Genomic DNA, 24,903 nt, shown 5'->3' on the forward strand with positions numbered 1-24,903 from the left:
TGTTGCCACCGTTTCCTGTGCAATGCTGTTGCATCCATTTCCTGTGCAAGGCTGTTGCATCCGTTTCCTGTTCAACTTAAATACTAAACATTTGAGTTTTCAGACATGCCAATATACATGTATGGCCAAAACATTTAAGAGCCCTTCCAACCTTTACATTGGTCGAGTGGCTGGAACTTCAGATGCCTACGCACGCTTTATGTCTGAATATATAATCTGATGCAGTACAACAGACAGCATTCGGGAGGCAACATTCATGAACCCATCACCACTGGCAGTGCAGTACTTGTCCGCTTCACCGACACACACAAAAAGAAAAATTCACCAGTAATTATGTAACTCTCAATTAGTGTTAATATGATGCAGGTTTGATATTTAATTTGCCAGCATTCTTTCATGATGTAAGACCAAGCTTGTGAATAGGTGGAAAATTGAGACAAATCTTGCCTGGATCTGCTTCTGTTTACATGACTAACTAAATGCAATAACAAATGACACTGACGGCATGTATCTTCCTTGTTACATAAGCAATCGCCTTCCATTGTCAGAACAAAATAATATATTCCTATATAAAAACACATGAGCTTGCATAGCAATAGACAGAAAGCTGAAGTATAGGAGATGAACACCAGTGACTCTCCAGCTATCGTTGAACCACTGGAGCTCCATGAATGGGTTGTCTGTCGCAGGAACAAGAAGAAAGTCCATGAAAAACTAGTATACACAAAAATTCTGGGGATCTTCTTCATCCATATCTCTTTATGTAGTATTGAGTCTTATATCACTTTTTTCCCCAGCTTGGCCATTCTAATCCTCAATGCTGTAGACAAAAAGAACAGAATCAGAGCCATATTTTCTTTATGTAATTTATAAAAAAAAAGGAAAAAGATGGCTTGCCAACTGTTGAGATTTTTTTAAAATGGAAAGTTAAAAGAACTTCCAAAGTGTGATCGCATAAGACATCAGAATGTTCCTTTTGTTTTGTTTTTCTTGAAAGGAAATCTGTCAGGGTAGTTGTTGGCAAGCTTAGCAGAGGTTCCTATCTTAGCAGGACAATGGCATTGGCTGTATTCCAGAAATGGTGTTAGGTACACGGCAGTTACTGACTGTGCATGATGTTACGTAGGACTTTTATAGATGTGACACTAGTTTTGGTTAGGAGCCTCAGCCATCACAAGTATCAGATCCATTTTTAAATGCAACGTCACACTAGTTTGTACGCCCTTCCCTCCCACATTCCTTCCTAGATTAAGGTGACCAGATTTTTAAAATGAAATCCGGGGACATATTTTTTTTTTACTTGTAATGACTGCAATAAGCGACTCTCTGTCCGTCGCCGCCCGCCTCACAGCCTGTCAAGTCTTACTCTCCGGGCCCCCGGCTACTACTGGGTGGGAAGTGGAGGAAGATCACTCTGCCAGGCAAGGCACGCAGCCAGCCTGGGACTTGAGCGAAGGCAGAAGGACATGCGAGCGAAACGGCAACGGACATGCACCTGAAACTGAAGAAATATTCCCTCCGCTCCGACCAGCACATGATCATCAGAAAGGGGCGCAGGTAATGGAAAAAAATACACCCCCCTAAGCTAGACTTGGTCTGGGGACAGTGTCCTCAATCCAGGGACTGTCCTCGGAAACCTGGGATGTCTGGTCACCCTATCCTATATTACACTGCAGTCAATTCAGCAGGCACAATTCAGCTGCTGAAAGATCTATCTGAGGAATAATCTTTCCATAAACAGGCATGCTCTGCCCATTCAAGTTTTCATGTTTATATACATACACAACCAAAATGGGATAGCTGGAACACACTGATAGCTAGCATTTTAACCCCCCCTCCCCCCAATAGACTTTAGTGCCTTACCTCTTTTCACTCCTTAATTGTGGCGGGCTGATAATAACATGAGGAATGTGTTACTCTCATTAACCTCCCTGGCGGTATGATTCTTTCAGAAAAAACATGCTGAAAGCGGTACCATTATTTGCAAGGAAATTTGGCGTTTTATATTGTAGGTCTGTAATTTTTAGAAATAACTCACTTAAATCTGACCAAACAAGATTCTAATAGGCATCCCGTGTATTACATTTTTTTAAAAACAAAATTATAAATTATAATATAATAAATAATTATAAATAATTATAACAAATAATAATATAATTATAATAAAAATTATTCAATAATGTAATCAAATTAAAATCACTGAAATTTGCTCAGTTGCAGAATTGTCGCTGTCATTATTTTTATTTTTTTATGACGAATTTCCCCACAAATCGCTATCGCACAATTCTGCAAGTGATTATAATTTATTATCGCTGTTTTTTAGCTGATCTAAAACTATTTTTGACATAAAGGGACACTTTTGGTTGCTATGGACAATCTACAGTTTGCAGGGAGAAAAAAAGGTTTTTATTATATAAAATGATATGCAGGACACTGGGCAGACCACTAGGGACGGGGGGTGTGTTTTTTTTACATACAGTACTGTAATCTATAAGATTACAGTATACTGTATGTAATGTGTTTGTTTACGTTTTTGAATTTGGCGCCGATCTCCACTCCCGTGCGTCGTAACGTCGCAGGGAACGGAGATCGGCGTCACACGGAGGCACTATGTGAATCGAGCGAGGTCCCGCTCGCTCACACAGCGCGGTGGCATCGCTGGATCCAGGGACAAGGTAAGTAAAAAGTGCCTGTGGATTCAGCGAGGCGAGCCGAGACTGACTCGGGGTTACCGATGGTAGCAGGAAAATCTAACCCCGAGTCAGTCTCGGGAAGACCGCCAGGGAGGTTAAAGGCTAAGTTCACCTTTGATAGAAATAAATAAATACACATGATTTTGCAGGTAAAAATATGTGCATTTATTTGAATTTTTTTACAGGAGCCTTTTAAATTAGTACTACTACTACCTATACCTCTCTGCCAGTACCTTTGTATGGGCAGACAGTTACTGAGCTGCAGGAAGTGTCAATGAGCTATAATAGGGTGCTGATTGGCGCACTCTTATGCTGCGTAAACACGATCGGTCCATCCGATGAGAACGGTCTGATGGATAACCGATGAAGTTAACTGATGGTCAGTCGTGCCTACACACCATCGGTTAAAAAAACGATTGTGTCAGAACACGGTGACGTAAAACACAACGACGTGCTGAAAAAAACGAAGTTCAATGCTTCCAAGCATGCGTCGACTTGATTCTGAGCATGCGTGGATTTTTAACCGATGGTCGTGCCTACTAACGATCGTTTTTTTTCTATTGGTTAGGTATCCATCGGTTAGGAATCCATCGGTTAAATTTAAAACAAGATTGCTTTTTTTTAACCTATGGATAAATAACTGATGGGGCCCACACACGATCGGTTTGGTCCGATGAAAACGGTCCATCAGACCGTTCTCATCGGTTTGACCGATCGTGTGTACGCGGCATTAGTCCATTGAGAACTACAAGTCCATCTGCCACAGTGGCAGAAATTACTTGTAGTTTAATCATTCACAGTCGTACCAAATTAAATGTAACAGCAGCTGTGGAGAGAAGATCCCCCCTGCTGTTACAGGGGCTCTAGGATTAAGGGGGCTGGTGATTACAAGCCCTAAACATGGGTGTAACATTTTGGTAAATGTAAATCTATCCTTTAAAGTGGAACTAAATCCTCCTATCCTTTACAGACAAGGAAGCTGCCATCGTAGCCTCTGTCTGATCTGCAGTTCAGTTGCCATGATGCTGCACGCGTGATTCATTATAAAAAGGTTGCTACCTAATTCCTTTAAAACCGAACACATGTTAATTTCACAGGTTCTGTGGCTGATTAAAGGGGCTACCAGCCACACAAAGTGTTGGCTAATGGCTTTTAAGAGGAATGGGGTTATAAACGTATTCCCAGCATGGAGAAAGCTAATATACAAATTGTGGGTGGAAAGGGGTTACTGGCTGAAGCAGGTGTGCAAACCTAAAAAATAAAACACTGCATTTTACCATGCAGGCTAGTGTGAACCTAGGCTTAAAGTCAGAGGTCTTCTGATCTGAGTCCCTGAGTACCATAGCAAACCCTATGGTGTTTCTTTTTAATTTTGCCAAAAACTGAATACCATACTTGGGTAGACATTATTCATTCTGTTGCAATCGGTTTGGTAGATACCCAAGAATATTTTCCTATTTAAATTAAAATACAATAATTGTATATTGTAAATTTAAACCGCACAAAATATTAATATCATCATGAAAGAAGGCTGTTTACCAGTGATTTGAATAGCATCATTCTTTTGATTGTTAAAATGTATGATTACACGTAAGGCTAATCAAATGATTGTGCCGATGTCATAAGTAATTCATCCTACATAAAAATCAGGATATGTGTTGAATGTGTAAATATTCAAAAAAATATACAGTACTTGTTCAATGGAAAAAAGTATAAACAATCATTAACCGTCACTTGAAGATTGCATACATTTCCATGGCATATCGCTTATCACAGTAATAATGGTCATATTATTTGTAGTCTACAAGTGTAATGTAGTTTCTGTATAGCTTGTGAAAATGTCTTGCAATAAGAAAAGCAAGTTTAAGAAATATATATATAAGTTCCCTGAGAGGGGCAGATCCACAAAGAAGTTACGCTGGCGTATCTATTGTTACGCTGCGTAACTTCTAATTTGCTCCGGTGTATCTTTGTTTTGTATCCACGGATCTAAGGTGCATATTTACGCTGGCCGCTAGGTGGCGTTTCCATCGATTTCCGTGTCGAGTATGCAAATTAGCTAGATACGGCGATCCACAAACGTACGTCCGGCCGTCGCATTTCTTTACGTTGTTTCCGTAAGGCTTTTTTCGGAGTATAGTTACCCCTGCTATATGAGGCATATCCTATGTTAAATATGGCCGTCGTTCCCGCGTCCAATTATTTTTTACATTGTTTGCGTAAGTCGTTCGCGAATAGGGCTTTGTGTAGAATGACGTTCACGTCGTAACGTCACGGCTTGTTGCGGGTTAATTTCGAGCATGCGCACTGGGATACCCCCACGGACGGCGCATGCGCTGTTAAAAAAATACGTAATTTACGTCGGGTCAAGACGTATTTACATAAAACACGCCCCCATCACATCCATTTGAATTGCGCGCCCTTACGCCGCCAAAGTTACACTATGCCGCCGTAACTTACGGCGCAAATTCTTTGAGGATCAGGAAATTACGCTGTAAGTTACGGCGGCGTAGTGTATCAGAGATACGCTGCGCCGGACGCAACAATGCCCTCGGGTACGTGGATCTGGCCCAGAGTGTTTAATATTTTAGACGTTAAAATGTGAAAAGAAGTGTGTGCACAAAGTATACATCCATAGGTGTGCTGTATACTTGCTGTGATCCAATCTCTACAGCAAAGACACGGTAAACGTCCTGAGAGTTGAAGACGTGTACTCCACACTGATAAAAGCAGTGTCGTAAAGACAGTGCTTCATCAAAAAAGATTACCGCCCCATGCCCTTTGTGTCAAGGGGCAAACAGAGAAAATAAGGACATTAATAATGAAATAAATATGTAGGCTCCATATGTTGATTTCCTTCTGAAAATGCTACTTACCTGGTTGTCTCTGGAATCAATACTTTACACCAGTGGCCTGGAGCAAGCAATTTAGACCAAGGACAGCTGGATCAGCTGACAGCAGGAAGCAAGCATTTTCAGAAGGCAACTATGGCAATGTTAGCCAACTATATTTTTTTCAGAACAAGCTTCCATAAAAGTCGTCTGAAAATCACTATAAAGGCACATAACTAGCTCTGGTCTATAAGAAGTTAATGTAAACCAGGACTTGTATACACAAGTTTCAGGCTTATATGCAAGTTAGGTACTTTTGCGAAGTGTTGCCAAATGTTTGTGTTACTGTAACCACTTCCCATCCTGCAGGCCAACTATTTACGGCCGCAAGGTGGCTCTGATCTGTCGGGAGGCCGTCGATATACGGCCTCCGGCCGCACGTTACACAGGTGCCAATGCTCGTGCCTGGTGGCCGTGATGTCCGCCAGGCACCCACGATCGGCAGTCACAGAGCCAGGGACATGGAGCTCTGTGTGTAAACACAGAGCTCCACGTCCTATTAGGCCCCGTACACACGAGGGGACATGTCCGATGAAAACGGTCCACGGACCGTTTTCATCGGACATGTCCGCTCGGAGATTTCTGTCTGATGGTTGTACACACCATCAAACAGAAATACGGGCGGACAGGATACGCGGTGACGGGCGCGAACCCTGGAAGGTAAATGCTTCCACGCATGCGTCGAATCACTTCGACGCATGCGAGGGCTTTCGGCCGAGCGGACATGTCCGGTGAGTCATACAGACGACCGAACATGTCCGGCGGACAGGCTTCTTAACATGCGAAGAAACATTTGTCCGCTGGAAACCTGTCCGATCCGCCAGAAAATTGTCCGGTCGGCCATCCGCCGGACCAGTTTCAGCGGACATGTTCGGTCGTGTGTACGAGGCCTTAGGGAGAGGAGACCAATGCTGTGTCCCTTGTTCATAGGGATAACCATCGGTCACCTCCCTCAGTCAGTCACCTCCCCCCACAGTAAGAATCACTCCCAGGGTACATATTTAACCCCTTGATGCCCCCTAGTGTTAACCCCTTCCCTGCCAGTCACATTTATACAGTAACCAGTGCATTTTTATAGAACTGTTCGCTGTATAAATGTGAATGGTCCCAAAAATGTGTCAAAAGTGTCCGATGTGCCTGCCGTAAAATCACAGTTGTGACAAAAATCGCAGATCGCTGCCATTACTAGAAAAAAAAGTAATAATTCCATACCCTATTTTGTAGGCGTTATAACGTTTGCGCAAACCAATCACTATACGCTTATTGCAGTTTTTTTACCAAAAATATGTAGAAGAATACGTATCGGACTAAACTGAAAAAAATATATTTATATATTTTTTTTTTAATGGGATATTTATTATAGCAAAAAGTAAAAAATATTGTGTTTTTTTCAAAATTGTTGCTATATTCTTGTTTATAGCGCAAAAAATAAAAACCGCACAGGTGATCAAATACCACCAAAAGAAAGCTCTATTTGTGGGAAAAAAAGACATCAATTTTGTTTGGGAGCCACGTCGCACAACCGCGCAATTGTCATTCAAAGCTCGACAGTGTCGAAAGCTGAAATTTCGCCTAGGCAGGAAGGGGGTATATGTGTCCAGTAAGCAAGTGGTTCATTTGACCTCCAGTTGCTTGAGAAGTTGATCCTAAACTGCATGGACCAGTTTCTGAGTTGCCTTGAACTGCTTTTTGTTGCTTTTGCATTCATATTGACTTGAATGGGGAATAAAAGCAATTCAGATGCAGTATAAAAATAAATATGTAGGCTGATATCAGTGTGCACAAAAGTCCTGCCCGGTTTCCCTGAGTTGTTGCAGTAAGTGCAAGTATGAACTGTTGTTCTGTCAATAGGAGGTCAAATCAAGTCCTACATGTTTTGCCTTGTTTATCAGTAAATCTCATATAAGAGTTAAATTGCCCAAACCAACCAGTCAGATCGCAATTTTCACTTTCCAACTGTCAGTTCCCATAGCAGATTTGAATCGGATTGGTGGTTGTGACTCACTGATAAACAAGTCCTGTTTCTATTATATTTGAAATTTGGGGCCAGATTCACAAAGAGTTACACCGGCGTATCAGTAGATACGCTGACGTAACTCCGAATCTAAGCCCGTCGTATGTTTAAATGTATTCTCAAACTGAGATACACTTAAACATGCCTAAGATACGACGACCTGCGCCGTCGTATCTTAGGGTGCAATATTTATGCTGGCCGCTAGGTGTCGCTTCCATTGCGGTCAACGTAGAATATGCAAATGAGTCGTTACGCCGATTCACGAACGTACGCTTGCCCGTCACAGTAACTTTACACCGTTTCCGTAAGAGATACGTGGCGTAAAGATAAACATGCCCCCTAGGTGGCGTATCCTATGTTAAGTATGGCCGTCGTTCCCGCGTCAAAATTTTGAAATTTAACGTCGTTTGCGTAACTCGTTCGTGAATAGGGCTGGACGTCAATTACTTTCAAATCGAAACTAATGACGTCCTTGCGACGTCATTTAGCGCAATGCACGTCGGGAAATTTAAGGGATGGCGCATGCGCAGTACGTTCGGCACGGGAACGGGCCTAATTTAAATGATCCACGCCCCCTACCCGGATCATTTGAATTAGGCGGGCTTGCGCCGGGGAATTTACGCTACGCCGCCGCAACTTTACAGGCAAGTGCTTTGTGAATCAAGCACTTGCCCGTAAAACTTGCGGCAGCGTAACATAAATGCGATACGTTACGCCGCCGCAGATCTACGTGAATCTGGCCCTTGATTTCTAAATTTAGCAACACCTGAGGTAATAAATCATGCAACTCTAATAATAATGACTCCAAATGAAGCCACATTAAACTGGCATGATAATTCTGCTAGTACAAATTGGTAAGAACAAAGCGGGAATGTTACATTATAGAACAGCAGTTGCGTTTCTTCACTCGTATCTCACCTGTTAATGATGGGTCCTCAGTTCCATCATCTGGGATCTGTTTGGAAACTGGAACATAGTTATGAGGACCCAGGCTAGATTCTTGTTCTTGTAAGGATATTGAGTTCTTGTAGGGTTGAGGACCGTGCAGCGTGACATTGTGTTTGGGTAGTTTATGTGCAACGTTATTTGGCAAAGGAGGATTGGAAATGGGTTCTGCTTTGGTTTGCGGTTGCTTAATCAGTCCTTCCACGGTTGCTTCTTCTTCTTTGTCATTGTCATCATCAATGATGACCAGTTCTGCTCGAATGACTCCCTCGTAATCTGTAAGTGGTCTGCTTTCATTTTCATCAGCTTGCTGGTAGCCCATGAAAATCATAGTAACTGGCTCAGAGCCATCTATGTAACATGGTGTGGCATGGACAACACTGTGTTGCACTTGCACGTCATCTTCCATATTAGCAGCAGGAGAGTGTTTGGTGGTATATCCTTCTGAGTTAACAAACACTGCCTGATGGTAATCTTCTTTCAGTTGCGGTTCTACATGGCTTGATTGTCCATTTTGCATGATAACTTTTGGCTGTGAATAAACTGGGGCTTTTGGCACAGGTTGAATTTTTGGGAATATATCTTCCACGACTGTTGGACTGTGACCATTTTGCTGGTTCACGGTGACGGGTGAGTTGTGACCATTTCCATTTTGTTGAACCTGTCCTTTATGGAGGGTGGAATTGTTGTAAGGGTTGGAGAACACAGGTGCGTGGTATTCTGTGGGAGACTGTGTGCTCTTCTCTGTAGCTTTCCTCAAGAGTTCCTCTACTTCAATGGGAGCAAGACTGTTTATGTCATTTTTAGCTGTCTTGCCTTCAGAGCTTACAGCAAACACAGACTTCCTGCCATCATCATAAACTTTAACTCCTGTATCTTTAAACTCACTGGAGGGGACCGGGATTGAGGATAACACTATGTTCTTTCCAGTCTTTGTGTCTTTTTCAACTTTAATTTCCATGGCAAATAATGCTGGAACAAAAATACATTATTTATGTAGAATATTCTGTTTTTGATTTGTTTTTTTAAACACAACTTATGAATAAACCTGGAAATCACTGTAATAGGCACAGCTGCTACATTGATGGCATTGGCTTTTGGGTCTCATCCCAAGTGGATGCCGTGCTGCTTAGTGAACACAGGACGTCACTTGCTCAGCACAGGCGCCATTTAGATAACACATTACATTTTCTCAAACAATCCAAAGCGTTCTCTGATTGAAATATGTGGAGATCATGGCGTCACCACCCTGCCCCCACCCAGGGCCATTTGAAGGAATTTGGGGGCCCCAAGCAAAATGGGGGCCCCCAAGCACCCCCCCCCCCCGCACGCAAAGCCTACGTTAGCGATACACACATTTTTACACCAACGTTCTTACTCCCCCCCCCTCCCTAGTCCGTATGTTTTTCTATTCTCACCTCCCCTTCTTCCCTGTAGGCTGTCCCTGTAGCGTGGCCAAGCTCCTCTTCCTCCTGTCAGTCAGGTGTTCTATCATTATGGGTCCCCAGTTCCCAATCAGATAGTGCCCGGGCTTGGCCGGGTACCGTGTGGTACAGGAGATTCAGTTTCCTGTGTTCCTGGTTGGACTGAAAGGAAGTGTGCACTCAGTGTGCACTTCCTGTCAGTCCGGCCGGGAACAGAAAACTGAATCTCCTGTACCACGTGCGGTACCCGGCCGGACTGACAGGACTCCAGGAGGAAGGAAGAGGAGCTCGGCCACGCTACAGCTTGGGAAGGGGAAGTTGGGGGCCCCAGGCCAGCTCGGGGGCCCCAAGCAATTGTTTGTTTTGCCTGTCCTGTAGCGACGGGCCTGCCCCCACCACTTCCAATCAGAGACCACTTTGGATAGAGTTGCTGTGCAATAGCCTGGGATTCAACTTGGGTTTCAACTAAAGTTTATATCTACATAAAATGTTTGTTCTTAAGGTGATCACTCAAAAACAAAACAAACCAAAAAAACAAACAAACAAACAAAAAAAACAATATATATATACATATATATATATATATATATATATATATATATATATATATATTTTTTTTTTTTTGAGTGATCACCTTAAGAACAAACATTTTATGTAGATATAAACTTTAGTTGAAACCCAAGTGTATATATATATATATATATATATATATATATATATATGTATATATATATATATATACTATATTGTCAAAAGTATAGGGACGTCTGCCTTTACACGCACATGAACTTTAATGGCATCCGAGTAGCTATACCAGGTTCAACTTCTCTGGGCAGGCTGTCCACAAGGTTTTGGAGTGTGTCTTTGGGAATGTTTAACCATTCTCTCAGAAGCACAATTGTGAGGTTAGGCACTGTTGTTGGACAAAAAGGCCTGGCTTGCAGTCTCTGCTCTAATTCATCCCAAAGGTGTTCTATCGGGTTGAGGTGCAGGCCACTCAACCCAATAGAACACCTTTGTGCCTGACCTTACAAATGCGCTTCTGGAAGAATGGTCAAACATTCCCACAGACACACTCCTAGACCTTGTGGACAGCCTTCCCAGAAGAGTTGAAGCTGTTATAGCTGCAAAGGGTGGGCCAACTCAATATTGAACCCTGCAGACTAAGACTGGGATGCCATAAAAGTTAATGTGCGTGTATGTGTTGCCGGACAGCCCGTTGTTTATGTGCTGCGTTCAGTGCACGCTGTTAGCACAAAGACTGAGCTTTCACAGTCAGCTATTTGTCTGGGCTGCAGATCAGTAGCCAGAGGAACTAGCTTCCGATCATGTGACCACTGTGACAGTGCCAATCTTTCTTCCCACCCTTGAACGGTTCCAAAAGATGTAAAGGGACATCAGGGCAGGGAAGGGGGTTAAGAGAGTAAAGTTATTCATACTAATAATTCTTCACTAATAACATAATAATGTGCTTTAATACTATGAATAAACTGTGCATAAGCAGCTCTTTCCAAGCACCGTATGTAGACAAGTCAATGGATAGTGTGAGTTTTTCAGTTCCAGTTTATGTCTGTTAGCAGAGCAAAAAGTAATTAACAGGAAAGTGATACATAAAATAAAAATACCCTTTCTTGGTTCTTCCCCATTCTCAACATGGGCATTTTCCATTTTTCTGCCAAATTTTGGCTTATAAGAAGGTGGTAGGTCGGGTATGCCAGCATATATATCCTTTATGGGTTCTGTGAAAGAAATCATTATTGAGAAAATAAAACATATATAATATATAACAATAAAGGTCCAGGCATTATAGACAGTAAAATCTGCACATCCAAATTACAACTTGATAAAAAAAATTGTTCTTGTTAAAAAAAGATTGAAATCCATCGTACAGGCTAGCCTTGTGAAAGAAAAAATGAGATTACATGTCTTTATTTGATATTTGATCTGTCACAATTACCCACGTGCAGAGCTTTTTTTCTCAGAAAATAGGTGCAGGAACTCAACCACGACCCCGTTCAGATTTCACAAACAGTAGAAGGGTCTTAAAGGGGCATTAAATACCAGGATTGGATTACATACAGAATACAGAGTTCAGGGGGGTTACACACAGAGTGCAGAGCTGTCACTTGTAAACACAGAAACCAGCCTTCTGTGTTTACAAGTGATTGTGGTGAGAAGGCACCAAAGGGTCTGAGGTGGTGGAACTGAGTTCCCCCAAGTTCCCCCTGAAAAAAACCCTGCCCACATGGCTTCCATATATAGAACTGTTACAAGTCTTTGGTGACAAAAATATGGTAAAATCAAACCATGTGCCTAAAAAATGCCATGACATCTATCCCATTCCTAATTCTTAACCTGACCCCATTGACTTTCTTCCTTCTAAAACGATTAAAATGGACCTGTGCAAAGATCATGCATGCTAAAATATTTACATATTTTGCACAAGAAGTAAAACCACTTTAAAACAAATCCTTGTTCATCTCCATATCTACTGTATAAGCATTGTAAAAAAAAAAAAAAATGAAGCGCTGGGGTGAAAATGACCCACTTGAAGATGAGGCCTATACTGACACATTTTGTTTACAATTTAAAAATCTGCATTTTTTTTTTGCTAGAAAATTACTTGGAATCCCGAAACATATATATAATATATATATATATATATATATATATATATATATATATATATATATATATATATATATAGAAAATTGAGTACGCCCCTCAGATTTTTGTTTTTTATTTTATCTTTTCATGTGACAACACTGAAGAAATTACACTTGTTTGTTTTCTTATTTATTTTTATTGATTTTTACACAAAAAAAAAAATGAATCACTTTTATTCCTATTACAAGGAATGTAAACATCCCTTGTAATAGAAAAAAGCATGACAGGTCCTCTTAAATATGAGATCTGGGGTAAAAAAGACCTCAGATCTCATATTTAATCTAAAATTAAAAAAAAAAATGGTAATTTGAAAAAATCACAACCAGAAAATATTGCTTTAGGAAGCATGGGCGGAGGTGACGTTTTGACGTCACTTCCGCCCTGCTATGCTATGGGGACAGGTGGGGGCCATCTTGCCCTCACTCGTATCCCAGCCGAGCAGGGGAGAGGACCCGATCACCTCCACCGCTGCCGACGGCTCCGGTAAGCGCGGAGGGCGCGGGAGAGCGGCGGGAGCCCCTATCCCGCCGCCGATAATAGTGATCTTGCGGCGAGTCCGCCGCAGAGACCACCGTTATTGTTGACAGGACCGCTCACTGAAGAGATGGATATCACGGTTGTGGCAGCAGCTGCTGCCGTTACCGAGATATCCATCTTTAAAAAAATGACGTGTATATACAGTGAGCGGTCCTTAAGTGGTTAATGTCTAAACCACTGGCAACAAAAGTGAGTACACCCCTAAGTGAAAATGTCCAAATTGGCCCCAAAGTGTCAATATTTTGTGTGGCCACCATTATTTTCCAGCACTGCCCTAACCCTCTTGGGCATGGAGTTCACCAGAGCTTCACAGGTTGCCACTGGAGTCTTCTTCCACTCCTCCATGATGACATCACGGAGCTGGTGGATGTTAGAGACCTTGCGCTCCTCCACCTTCTGTTTGAGGATGCCACACAGATGCTCAATAGGGTTTAGGTCTGGAGACATGCTTGGACAGTCCATCACCTTTACCCTCAGCTTTTTTAGCAATGCAGTGGTCGTCTTGGACTCATGCTCTGCTTCAGTATTTCACAGTATATGTATATGTATATTCATGGTTCCCTCAATAAACTGTAGCTCCTCAGTGCCGGCAGCAGTCATACAGCCCCAGACAATGACACTCCCACCACCATGCTTGACTGTAGGCAAGACACACTTGTCTTTGTACTCCTCACCTGGTTGCCGCCACACACGCTTGACACCATCTGAACCAAATAAGTTTATCTTGGTTTCATCAGACCACAGGACACAGGACCACAGGACATGGTTCCAGTAATCTATGTCCGTAGTCTGCTTGACTTGATCTATAAGACCCCAGATCTCTCCACTACCCTGGAAAGCTTGAGATAAAATAAAAATGGCAGTGTTTACATCTGCCCTAACAGGAAATCACGTAATGATTTCGCTTCTGATCACCTAGACCATAGAGATGACCTTGGACCCCCAGTGCAGGCTTGTCCTAAAACCAATCCAGGGGGTTAGTAAATGTAAATAGGAAATCCATAGGGTAACTAAGCCCCGATGTGTTTATTATTTAATGAAGACATGTAGGCAGAGGCAGCTCTCTATCGTTTATTTAACTGGGCTGGTCTGAAGTAGCATCAATCCTTTTCTATTTACATTTTACTGATCCAGTGCTGCAGTTACCTTATCGAGGGCTCAAACTATCATTTACCACTCCTAAGATTACTGTGCCCAAAAAAATACCAATGCATTGTGTGGGCCAGGCTTTCTGCGCCCAAATGTGGGACCTGGATCGTGCTCTCACTAGTGCTCCCAATGGCTGCGTGAGGCCAACTTTCACACTGATACAGAGTTAAGGCAGCACTCCAACTTGAAAGCGAGGCTTCTCCTCCAGAACTCTTTGTACTCCAAATTCCAGTTAATTCTTTGTAATCTGTGGGTAACTTTTGTAACACTTCACCTTGTTCACTATGGACACAATTCCTTATTACACTTCAGAACACTTCTCCTTCACCTAAGTTTTACAACGTTTCCAAGCCAGTATCGCTGACCTATTCAGTAATCCTATTCACTTGAATTCTAGGAAGCTCAAGTGTGTATTGTCTGTGCTTATCCATCTACTGAGGCCTCCTTACATCTTCCTCCATGTCTCCCAGGCTAGGTCCCTGGAATGCCCTGTGCCGTGAGGTTGTTCCGACTATGAGGGGAACTGGTTGCCAAGGAAGGAGCCTAAGCACCAAGCTTCTTCACTACCAGGGCCTCGTCACCCGCTTGTCAATTGGCTGGCTGCATATGCACACAAAATTGTTTCTGTAGTCATTAGCAATGGCAATATAGCCTCCTCCAGACAACTTCTCTGCTCATTAGACCATTGTACAGAATCTTTACTAACTCATCTCCATCCCTTGCTAAGCCCTGTTCCTTGGATGCACCATGCTTGCATCCGACTTTAGATCAAGCTATTTAAGTACCATCAAAGTTCTTTTACTGAAGTAGTTAAACATAACTTGTGAACAGTTCTCAAAGGCATTTTTCTATATACATTCCTGTACAAAGTCATTGAAATGCCCTTTTAGATGTGTCCCTGATGCTCCCTTAATCTCCATAAGGTGGTCATACCTTAAACAGGTGAAAAAGTCCATTAGTCCATTTAACAGCAAAGTCCACATCTCTTGGAACACTGACTAGGCTTCCACAAGGGGCAAATACATTCCTATCACCACTCTCCTTTTTATACCCATGCACAGAGCAACCAAAAATCCCTGACCTAGATACAGTTTCCATTTTATATCTGTTTTCCAGCAGAGGGCAGTACCTCTCATAAAAGCCCGGGAAAACCAGTGCAACAGTGTTAACCCTTACCTCCCAGGCAGCACCACTTCTGCTGGGCAACATTAGCTAAATAGTGAAACTGATTCAGCTGAAAATACACTTAACCCAAAGAGATAATTAACAAAGGCAGCAACAGTACTATATTAAGCACCTGCTTACAAATGTCATTCATACATTACAAATAATATTATTTACTAAATACCACCCATGTACATACCTTCTCGAGCTTCTGTTTTCACCGCCTGCAATAATTAAGATAGCTAGATTAAAATGTATATCCAAGCCCTGTCCACAAACAGTTTCACTCTTATAAGCAAAAATGTCTTTGACAAAAAAAGATGATCAAAAAACTTCTATATTGTGACGTTTATTTTTTAATAAAACAGGTATTGTATTAAATCATGTTTTTGTGTGCTTTTTTTTAAGTTTACTAAATCAGTATTAAACCCAAAAACAAAAAAGTTATATATTACAGCTTGCTAGTCCTTAGATGTGGTGGTTGCATTTGTATTCTTCTTTTAGGTCTTTTTTTTCTTTTCTTTGCATCTGGTGATACTGCCAGTAAGGCCTCGTACAGATGATCGAACATGTCCGATGAAAACGGTCCGCGGACCGTTTTCATCGGACATGCCCGATGGGAGATTTTGGTCTGATGGCTGTACACACCATCAAACCGAAATCCCCGCGGACAGACTGCGCGGTGACGTTGAGACGCCGCCACGTCCGCAAACCAGGAAGTAAAATGCTTCCACGCATGCGTCGAATCCATTCGGCGCATGCGGGAGATTTCGGTCCGCTGGTTAGGTGTACTAACCAGCGGATATGTCGGACGGACAGGCTTCCAGCGGACAAGTTTCTTAGCATGCTAAGAAACTTTTGTCCGCTGGAAACCTGTCCGCTAGGCCGGAAAATTGTCCGGACGGCCCTACACACGACCGAACATATCCGCGGAAACTGGTCCGACGGACCAGTTTCAGCGGACATGTTCGGTCGTGTGTACAAGGCCTAACACACTTCCTGTCTTAGAGTGTTTCCACTCTTTTATACTCAGTTGTGACACGACGCTACCTTTATATCAAGACATTGCTTGTTTAAGGCAAAATTTATTAAAACATTTTGCTTGTCTTGCAAAATGCTCTTAAACCGAGTTACTCTCAAACCAAGGTTTTACTGTATTTTGAAAGATGGGGTACAGTGGTTCCCACGGTGCCAGCCTGTCAGATTCTGTAGTTGGGCAGCAATAAAATACCCTCTGGCATTTGGGGCTGCAAGGCCTCCTGACGTTTTGGGGTACCGTAGGAGCTCAAATTAATCCTGCAAGTTTTGTTTCTCCAAATCAAGTCTCTGAAAATAATACATTTTGATAAAATACCCTAAAGGGATCCATATTGGGAAGTTATGTTAATAATATAAAAGCTGTGGCAACATCTATATTTTCGTTCCTGTGTTCAGTGAAGGGTAGTGTTATGTTACAGCATACAGAACATTGGCATTTTGTAAAATGTGGACAACTTTGTCCCTGTTTCAACATTACTGTGCACAAAGCCAGCCATAAAGACATATTTTGATGAATTTGTGAGAAGGAACTCGACTGGCTTGGAAAGACCTCAACCCTACTGAACATCTTTGGGATGAATTGTGAGCCAGGGGTTTCTCATTCAACATCAATACCTGACTTCACAAAAGCTCTTTTAGCTGAATGGACACACATTTCCACATACCTATATCTGTGTAGGCAAGAACCATAAGAACTCTATCCTGAAAGTCTGGCTGCATGCTGGATCCTCCTTTGACTTCAAATTGAGGGCAACAGCCAATCAGATGGACCCAGTGAATATACCCTTCCTGCTGGAATGGAGCAGTTAACTTGATGGTTGCTCATGATGTGGTAACATGGCTCTTGGCTACACACATATTAGGGTGAGAGGTCAAGGGGAAAGGCTATACTTGAAATATTTCCACTTGGTGGCGCCTTTGTTTTCTATGAGCTAAGAGTCCCCTACCACCCCCCATCCATGGATGCTCATATTTGAAATATTTCCTGCAGTTTTCTGGCTTTATGCAAACAATTGGAATTGTAACCCTGGGCATAAAGCTTAGATTGACCATACCATTTTACTGGTAAGCCTTTACATACCTTTATGATATCCTCTGTAGTTCTCTCCACAGACTTCAGTCTCTGTAAGACCTGTACTTCCTTGGCAGACAGTTGTGTTTCTTGCGTCTCAAGATTGTCAATCTCTTGATCTAGTCTGTAAATAGATAGCAGTGAATCCCCATGTAATGTGCTAGACAAATGTATTCAAATATTTTAAATTCTGATATTTAATGCTCTTGCATTCCTGCTATTCCTGGAGATTGGCCTAAAGAGACCTGCAGTGAACTTGACTCTCAGAGGAAGTTTGCATATCAGTATCAATGGTTAAAGCATGCTCCTAGAACACACTGCATTTATCACTGTCATAAACATGACACAGCAAGTACGTAAGATACATTTCTTGCCTCCATATTTAAAGATTTGTTAGGTACATTCCTGTGTGGTTTAAGCATATTATGATGCCACAACTTTGGAAGATATAGAAGTACAAGCAGCGCCATAAGTACACCTACTAAGCTCCCTACTCTTCTAGAGGGATCCCTACCTCTCCTCTATGCTTGTGTTTTAATATCCTTACATATATATATATATATATATATATATATATATATATATATATCTATATATATATATATATCTATATATATATATATATATATATATATATATATATATATATATATATATATATATATATATATCTGCATTATTAACCTGTAATATCCATCTCCTGTATTGGTTAGAACAAGCTTTATTTGGAGGAATCCCCCTAAGGAAGCCATGTGACCATATGGCGTAACACGTAGGGGAGGGGCATACTGACATCACAACGCTGAGTATCAGAAGGAGACGATACTTAACACATTTTGCTGAGCTGGTGTCGTGTTTCAGTGACTTGGACACAGATGATTTTAAACTATGCAGGAGTAGTATAGTGCACTGTAAGCACCTACAAATTGTGAGTAAATTGTATGGATTTTAAATAAAAATATTTAATTCTTTTAAACGTTATAAGGACGATTGTGGTGATTTTCTTCCTTTCTATTGTGCCACGGCTAACACTGACATTCTATGAGGGGATCTATACATAGGAAGAAGGAGAACCTTTAAAATATACCTATAAGTCCTGTAAGTACTTGTAAAGTCACATGCTATCAGGCGAACCAATATGTGATGGTGGGGGAGCACGAGCCAATTATATTAAATTTACACTGCAAGGGCATACACACAAGGAGGACACTTGTATGAGGAGAAGGCATTGTTTGAAAGACTATTTGTGTGATATTGTTGTTTGGACTTTTTTCTTTAATATACCGTATGTTCTATACTTTTTTATTTATTATTTGATTTATATATTGGCATATATGTTTATTTGGATCACAAGATGATTGCCAAGGATTGTTACTAATACTTCACCAATGTTAACATAGCCAAGAGCACATTATCTAATAGGAGATGGTGTAATTAATACACGGGGGAATTTATTCACTAATTTAGAACGCAATTAAGAGTGTTTAATTTAATAGCGCAACACAATATTTTTATTTATTAAGGTTGCACATATACAGTTGTGCTCAAAGGTTAACATACCCTGGCAGAATTTATGATTTCTTGGCCATTTTTCAGAGAATATGATATGACATTTTTCAGAGAATATGATAAGAATGATATCACAAAAACATTTCTTTCAGTCATGGTTAGTGTTTGGCTGAAGCCATTTATTATCAATCAACTGTGTTTACTCTTTTTTAAATCATAATGGCAACAGAAATTATCCAAATGAGCCTGATCAAATGTTAATATACCCTGGTGATTTTAGCCTGATAACAGGCACACAAGTTGACACAAAGGGTACTAAAGGTAACCATTCGTGCCTGTGATCTGTTTGCTTGTAATTAGTGTGTGAGTGTAAATATCAATGAGTTTCTGGACTCCTGACAGACCCTTGCATCTTTCATCCAGTGCTGCACTATCATTTCTGGATTCTGAGTCATGGGCAAAGCGAAAGAATTGTCAAAGAATCTGTGGGAAAAGGTAGTTGAACTGTATAAAATAGGAAAGGGATATAAAAAGATATCCAAGGAATGACAGTCAGCAGTGTTCAAACTCTAATCAAGAAGTGCAAAATGAGGGGTTCTGTTGAAACCAAACCACGGCCAGGTAGACCAACTAAAATTTCAGCCACACCTGCCAGGAAAATTATTTGGGATGCAAAGAAAACCCACAAATACCTTCAGGTGAAATACACGTCTCCAGAAAAAAGGCATTACTACGCAAATGCCATAAAGTATCCCGCTTACAATACGCCAAGCAGCACAGAGACAAGCCTCAAAACTTCTGGCACAAAGTCATTTGGAGTGATGAGACCAAAATTTAACTTTTTGACCACAACCATAAACTCTACTTTTGAAGAAGAGTCAACAAGGCCTAAGATGAAAGGTACACCATTCATACTATGAAACACGGTGATGGATCGCTGATGTTTTGGGGATGTGTGAGCTGCAAAGGCACAGGAAATTTGGTCAAAATTGATGGCTAGATGAATGCAGTATGTTATCAAAAAATACTGGAGGAAGACTTGCATTCGTCAGGCAGGAAGCTGCGCATGGGACGTTCCAACATGACAATAATCCAAAACACAAGGCCAAGTTGACCTGTCATTGGCTACAACAGAATAAAGTGAAGGTTCTGGAGTTGCCATCTCGGTCTTCTGACCTCAATATCATTGAGCCACTCTGGGGAGATCTCAAATATGCAGTTCATGCAAAACAGCCCAAGAATTTACAGGAACTGGAGGCTTTTTGCCAAGAGGAATGGGCAGCTTTACCATCTGAGAAGCTAACGAGCTTCATCCACAAATACCACAAAATACTTCAAACTGTCATTGATGTTAAAGGGGGCAATACACAGTATTAACCTCCCTGGCGGTATGATTATATTTTTGATGCTTAAAGCAGTACAATGTTTTGCATGGAAATTTGGCGTTTTATATTGTAGGCCTGTAATTCTTAGGAATAACTCACTTAAATCTGTCCAAACAAGAGTCTAGTAGACATCCCGGGTATAATAAAGTTTGAAACACGAAATCATAAATTATAATATCATAAATAACTATAAATAATTATAACAAATAATAATATAATAATAATAAAAATTAATGAATGAACAATTTAATCAAATCAAAAACACTGAAATTTGCCCAGTTACAGAATTGTCGCTGTCATTACTTTCAGTGTTTGATGACAAATTTCCCCACAAATCACTATCCCTCTATTCTGCAAGTGATTCTAATTTATTATCGCTGTTTTCTAGCTGGTCTAAAACCACTTTTGATTTAAAGGGACGCTTTTTGGTTGCTATGGACAATCCAGTTTTCTAGTAAGAAAGAACAGTATTTATAATAAAAACTGCATGCAGGGCACTGGACAAACCACTAGGGACAAAAGAGATGTGAAATAATTTGATAAAGTAATGTAATCTGTAAGATTACGGTGTACTGTATGTATTGTGTGTTTTTAACTTTTTGAATTTGGTGCTATGCTCCATCCCCGTGCATCGCGACACTCGCAGGGAACGGAGCTCGGCACTCGGGCACTGTGATGAATCGAGCAGAGGAGACAGCTCGCACACACAGCGGGGAGACATCGCAAGATCCAGGGTACAAGGTAAGTATCTTTGCCTGGATCCTGCGATGCGATCCCAAGTGTGGCTCAGGGTTACCGCTTTTGGTACTGAAAATTCACCCCGGGCAACACTCGGGAATACCTCCAGGGAGGTTAAGGACTGGGGCATGTAAACTTTTGATCAGGGTAATTTGGGTAATTTCTGTTGTCATTATGATTTAAAAAGAGTAAACACAGTTGATTGATAATAAATAGTTTCAGCCAAACACTAACCATTAAAAGAGTGAAAGAAAAGTTTTTGTGTTATCATTCATATTCTCTGAAAAATGCCCAAGAAATCATAAATTCTGCCAGGGAATTTAAAATTATGAGCACAACTGTATATATGGGAACGTGTTAGGCCCCGTACACACGTCTGAGAAACTCGACGAGCAAAACACAGTTCCTTCGTCGGTTTCCTCGGCCAAAAGTGTACACACGACCGGTTTCCTCGGCAGAATACGGCTCCCATCCAGTTTCTGGCTGAATTCTGCCGAGAAACACGGTCGTGTGTACGGGGCTTCAGGTGTCAGCAGCTCTCATTGGACACATAAATTGGTAGCTTGTATGAAGTTAAGTTGGAGTATTATTGTATTTTCCGAAAAAATCTATTAAATTAGAAAGGTAACTAGAGGACATTTGGTAGGTTTATTTCCCCACCTTGTCACCAGGGCCAATCCTAGGCAGGGTGCACAGGGTGCATTGCACCCAGGCGCCTGCAGAGGTGGGGGCGCCGAACATCCAACAGACTCTCTAACAGAAGCCCTCTCTGTGTCCATCACAGAGGCCCCCTCCATCTCCCAATAAAGTGCTCTGCTTCTCTTCCTGTATTTTGTTTATTGTTAAGAGATCATGTAAGGATCCCAGGGTAATGAAGACTTTGTGGGGGGAGCATCTCTGTGGTTGTGTCATTGCCATTGAAACATTTGTAAAGGGGAGGAGTTAGTAAAATGACGACGCCCATGTGGGGGCGCCAAAAATATTTCTGCACCCAGGCGCCTGTGACCCTAGGATCGGCCCTGCTTGTCACATAGCATGTGCAATATTCTTCAAAACTACAGTACATTGTAAACACAACAGTTAAAAGCAATTAAGATTTTCAAAGGTAATTAAATTAGTTGTAATTAAATTATTATTACAGTTACATTTGCTTAAAATTAAATTGTTATGATCTAATATAGGATGGACTGTTATGGTTTACTGTGACCGGAGCTCCACCCAAAAGGGGAAGTTCTACTTATTTGCACTCTCCCCCTCTCCGCCGCCACATTTGGCACTGGTTTTGACAGGTACCCGCTCCCACCTCTGTCTCAGATCGCCACGGCAATTTGAGCCGGAAGTTTGGTCTCCCCTCCTTCCACCACAGTCTTCTGAGACACATCACCAGTCCCAGAAGACTATGGGACCATTCACAAGACGCAGCGCGGCTTGTGCATGTGCAGTAAAAAACCTGCTGTGAAACGGCATGGCTTCACTTCCTGTTTCCCTTACTAGAGATGCTGGCATCTGTACCTAAAATTGATTGAAGAACCAGCTTGGATGACGACATCGCTGGATCCCTGGACAGGTAAGTGTCCTTATATTAAAAGTTAGCAGCTACAGTGTTTGTAGCTGCTGACTTAAATTTTTTGGGGAGAGCCTGGAGCGCCTCTTTAAGAGCAAGATCCCAAAACCTTTCCTAAGAGAAGCATAGCTCCCAGAAAGAGCCTTGTTTTCACCAGTAAATAGTACATAGTAACAGAAGGGAGTAGTCAAATTAATGGAGTTGTAAAGGAAAAACATGTTTTGCCTAAAATTAATGTCTGCAAGGTAGACAGACAGAATAGTGTAATGATTCTGTTAAAAAACAAGTAAATACCTATTAAATTCCTTCATCTATATCACCTCCGGCATTCTAGTTTCTGTTCTCTCATTCACTTCCTGGTTTGCATCGTTCGTTCATGTAAGAACTACATTTCCCAGTATGAATTGCGGCACACCCCGTAATTCACACCTCCTTGAAGTCTCTAACACGTAGAGAGCGTCCTGCCGCACAGATGTAGTTCCCAGGAGGGGACGAGCACGTTACTGACCACCGCAGTAAAGCCTCCCATCACGGTGGTCAGTAAAATCAGACAAGCAGGAAGTGAACAGAACAGAGAAGAAATAGAGCAACTTCTGAGCAAAAACGAACAATGAGGAAGTGAAAAGAGGAATGTCTGCAGGTAAAGGATGCTTATTATGAAAAAAAAAATCCTTTACAACCCCTTTAAGTTCACACAATTTGTGACTTCTCTGCATGAGCTGAGGCAGTGACCACCAGCAAAGTCACAAAAAAACATCATCTGAGTAGAATCATTTTATTTTCCCTGCACACACCCCAGTTTGTCTTGTTCATACATAAGCATTTGTACCTCCCTACCAAAGATCACACTTTTAAACAGGACAGCTTTTGAAGCCTACAAAGGCATTCTATTGTTCTGTTTGAGGAAACAGGGATCATAAGCTACTAACAAGACCAGACAAACCTTGTATGTTCATGAATATGTTTGTTCTCACAACAAACTACTTATTGCAAAAGAGTCTTTATAATTATATCCTAATGATATAAATAATAACACTGCTTGTTTAAGGTATCTCGGTTCTCAGAACCTTGTACTGATGCTACAACTAATAAAGCCTCGAAAATCTACAATAAAAACTGTGCTCAACTAGTGTTCTCAAAATGCAACTTGTTATTATAAGTGTGAAATTTGCTTTATGAGAATATATACTGTAAGCCAATATTGCAAAAACTCTGATGCCCCGTACAGACGTACAAGTTTCCCGGTGGACTTCTTACCGCCAGGATACCCGAGGGGAAAGCTGAGAACCGGCTCGGCAGCTTTTTTCCCCTACACACGGCCGGTTTTCCTGGCAGGAAAACTGCCATGAGAGCTTCGGCTGGGAAACCCGGCCGTGTGTATGCTCCACTGCAGTGTTTCCTATAGGAAAACTGCTGGGAAAAAGACCACTAATTTTTCACGCTGGGATTCCTGTCGGTTTTCCTGTCGGGGGAAACTGCCATGGAGCATACACACGGCCAGTTTTCCAGGCCAAAAGCTGTCATGGCAGCTTTCCCAGATTTTTTTTATCGGATATTCAGTCCGTGTGTATGCCCCATCGGACTTTTTTCGTCGGAAATTCCGACTGACTTAGGAAGACTAAGTCAGTCGGAATTTCCGACGGAAAAAGTCCGATGGGGCATACACACGGACTGAATATCCGATAAAAAAATTCTGTCTGACTTTTTCCATCGGAAATTCCGACCGTGTGTAAGAGGCATTAATGGACCACTTTTCCTGCCATCACTCTTCTATGTTTTACATAAGTGAGAATTCTGAATCACACTCTTTCCCACAACAGGGAAAGAGCCCTACCCAAAAGTGTTTTAAGTATTTTAGGCAGTGCCCTGACCCATTTTTTGTAGCAACACTTTATACGGAAGGAGGTTGGGTACGCACAATCTGACTGCTTCAGGCACTTGTGTCATCTAGCACAGACATGTTAAACTGGTGTTTTTGGGACACATGTGACCTTCTTGTTTCTTTTGTGCTGCCCTTAGAGAACAACTCTTCTCCTGTTGATGAAGTTTACACTTCTTTACATAACTGTGTAGCATAAGGCCTCGTACACACGACCGAACATGTCTGCTGAAA

At 41.6% G+C, this 24,903-nt stretch overlaps 1 protein-coding gene across 1 annotated transcript in view; it reads right to left on the reverse strand.

Annotated features, from left to right (window-relative positions):
* Positions 1 to 346: 346 nt before the first annotated feature.
* Positions 347 to 24,903, reverse strand: part of PALMD (palmdelphin) — a 91,466-nt gene continuing 66,909 nt past the window's right edge. The window contains exons 4-8 of the mRNA XM_040359963.1: positions 17,604 to 17,718; positions 15,684 to 15,708; positions 11,593 to 11,706; positions 8,517 to 9,515; positions 347 to 820 (exon numbers count right to left, since the gene is read on the reverse strand). Coding sequence (XP_040215897.1) covers positions 777 to 820; positions 8,517 to 9,515; positions 11,593 to 11,706; positions 15,684 to 15,708; positions 17,604 to 17,718 — 1,297 coding nt within the window. The 3' untranslated portion in view covers positions 347 to 776. The remainder of the gene's footprint in view (positions 821 to 8,516; positions 9,516 to 11,592; positions 11,707 to 15,683; positions 15,709 to 17,603; positions 17,719 to 24,903) is intronic.

This window comes from Rana temporaria, chromosome 7 (assembly GCF_905171775.1).
Source record: "Rana temporaria chromosome 7, aRanTem1.1, whole genome shotgun sequence".
In the NCBI taxonomy this organism is placed as follows: domain Eukaryota; kingdom Metazoa; phylum Chordata; class Amphibia; order Anura; family Ranidae; genus Rana; species Rana temporaria.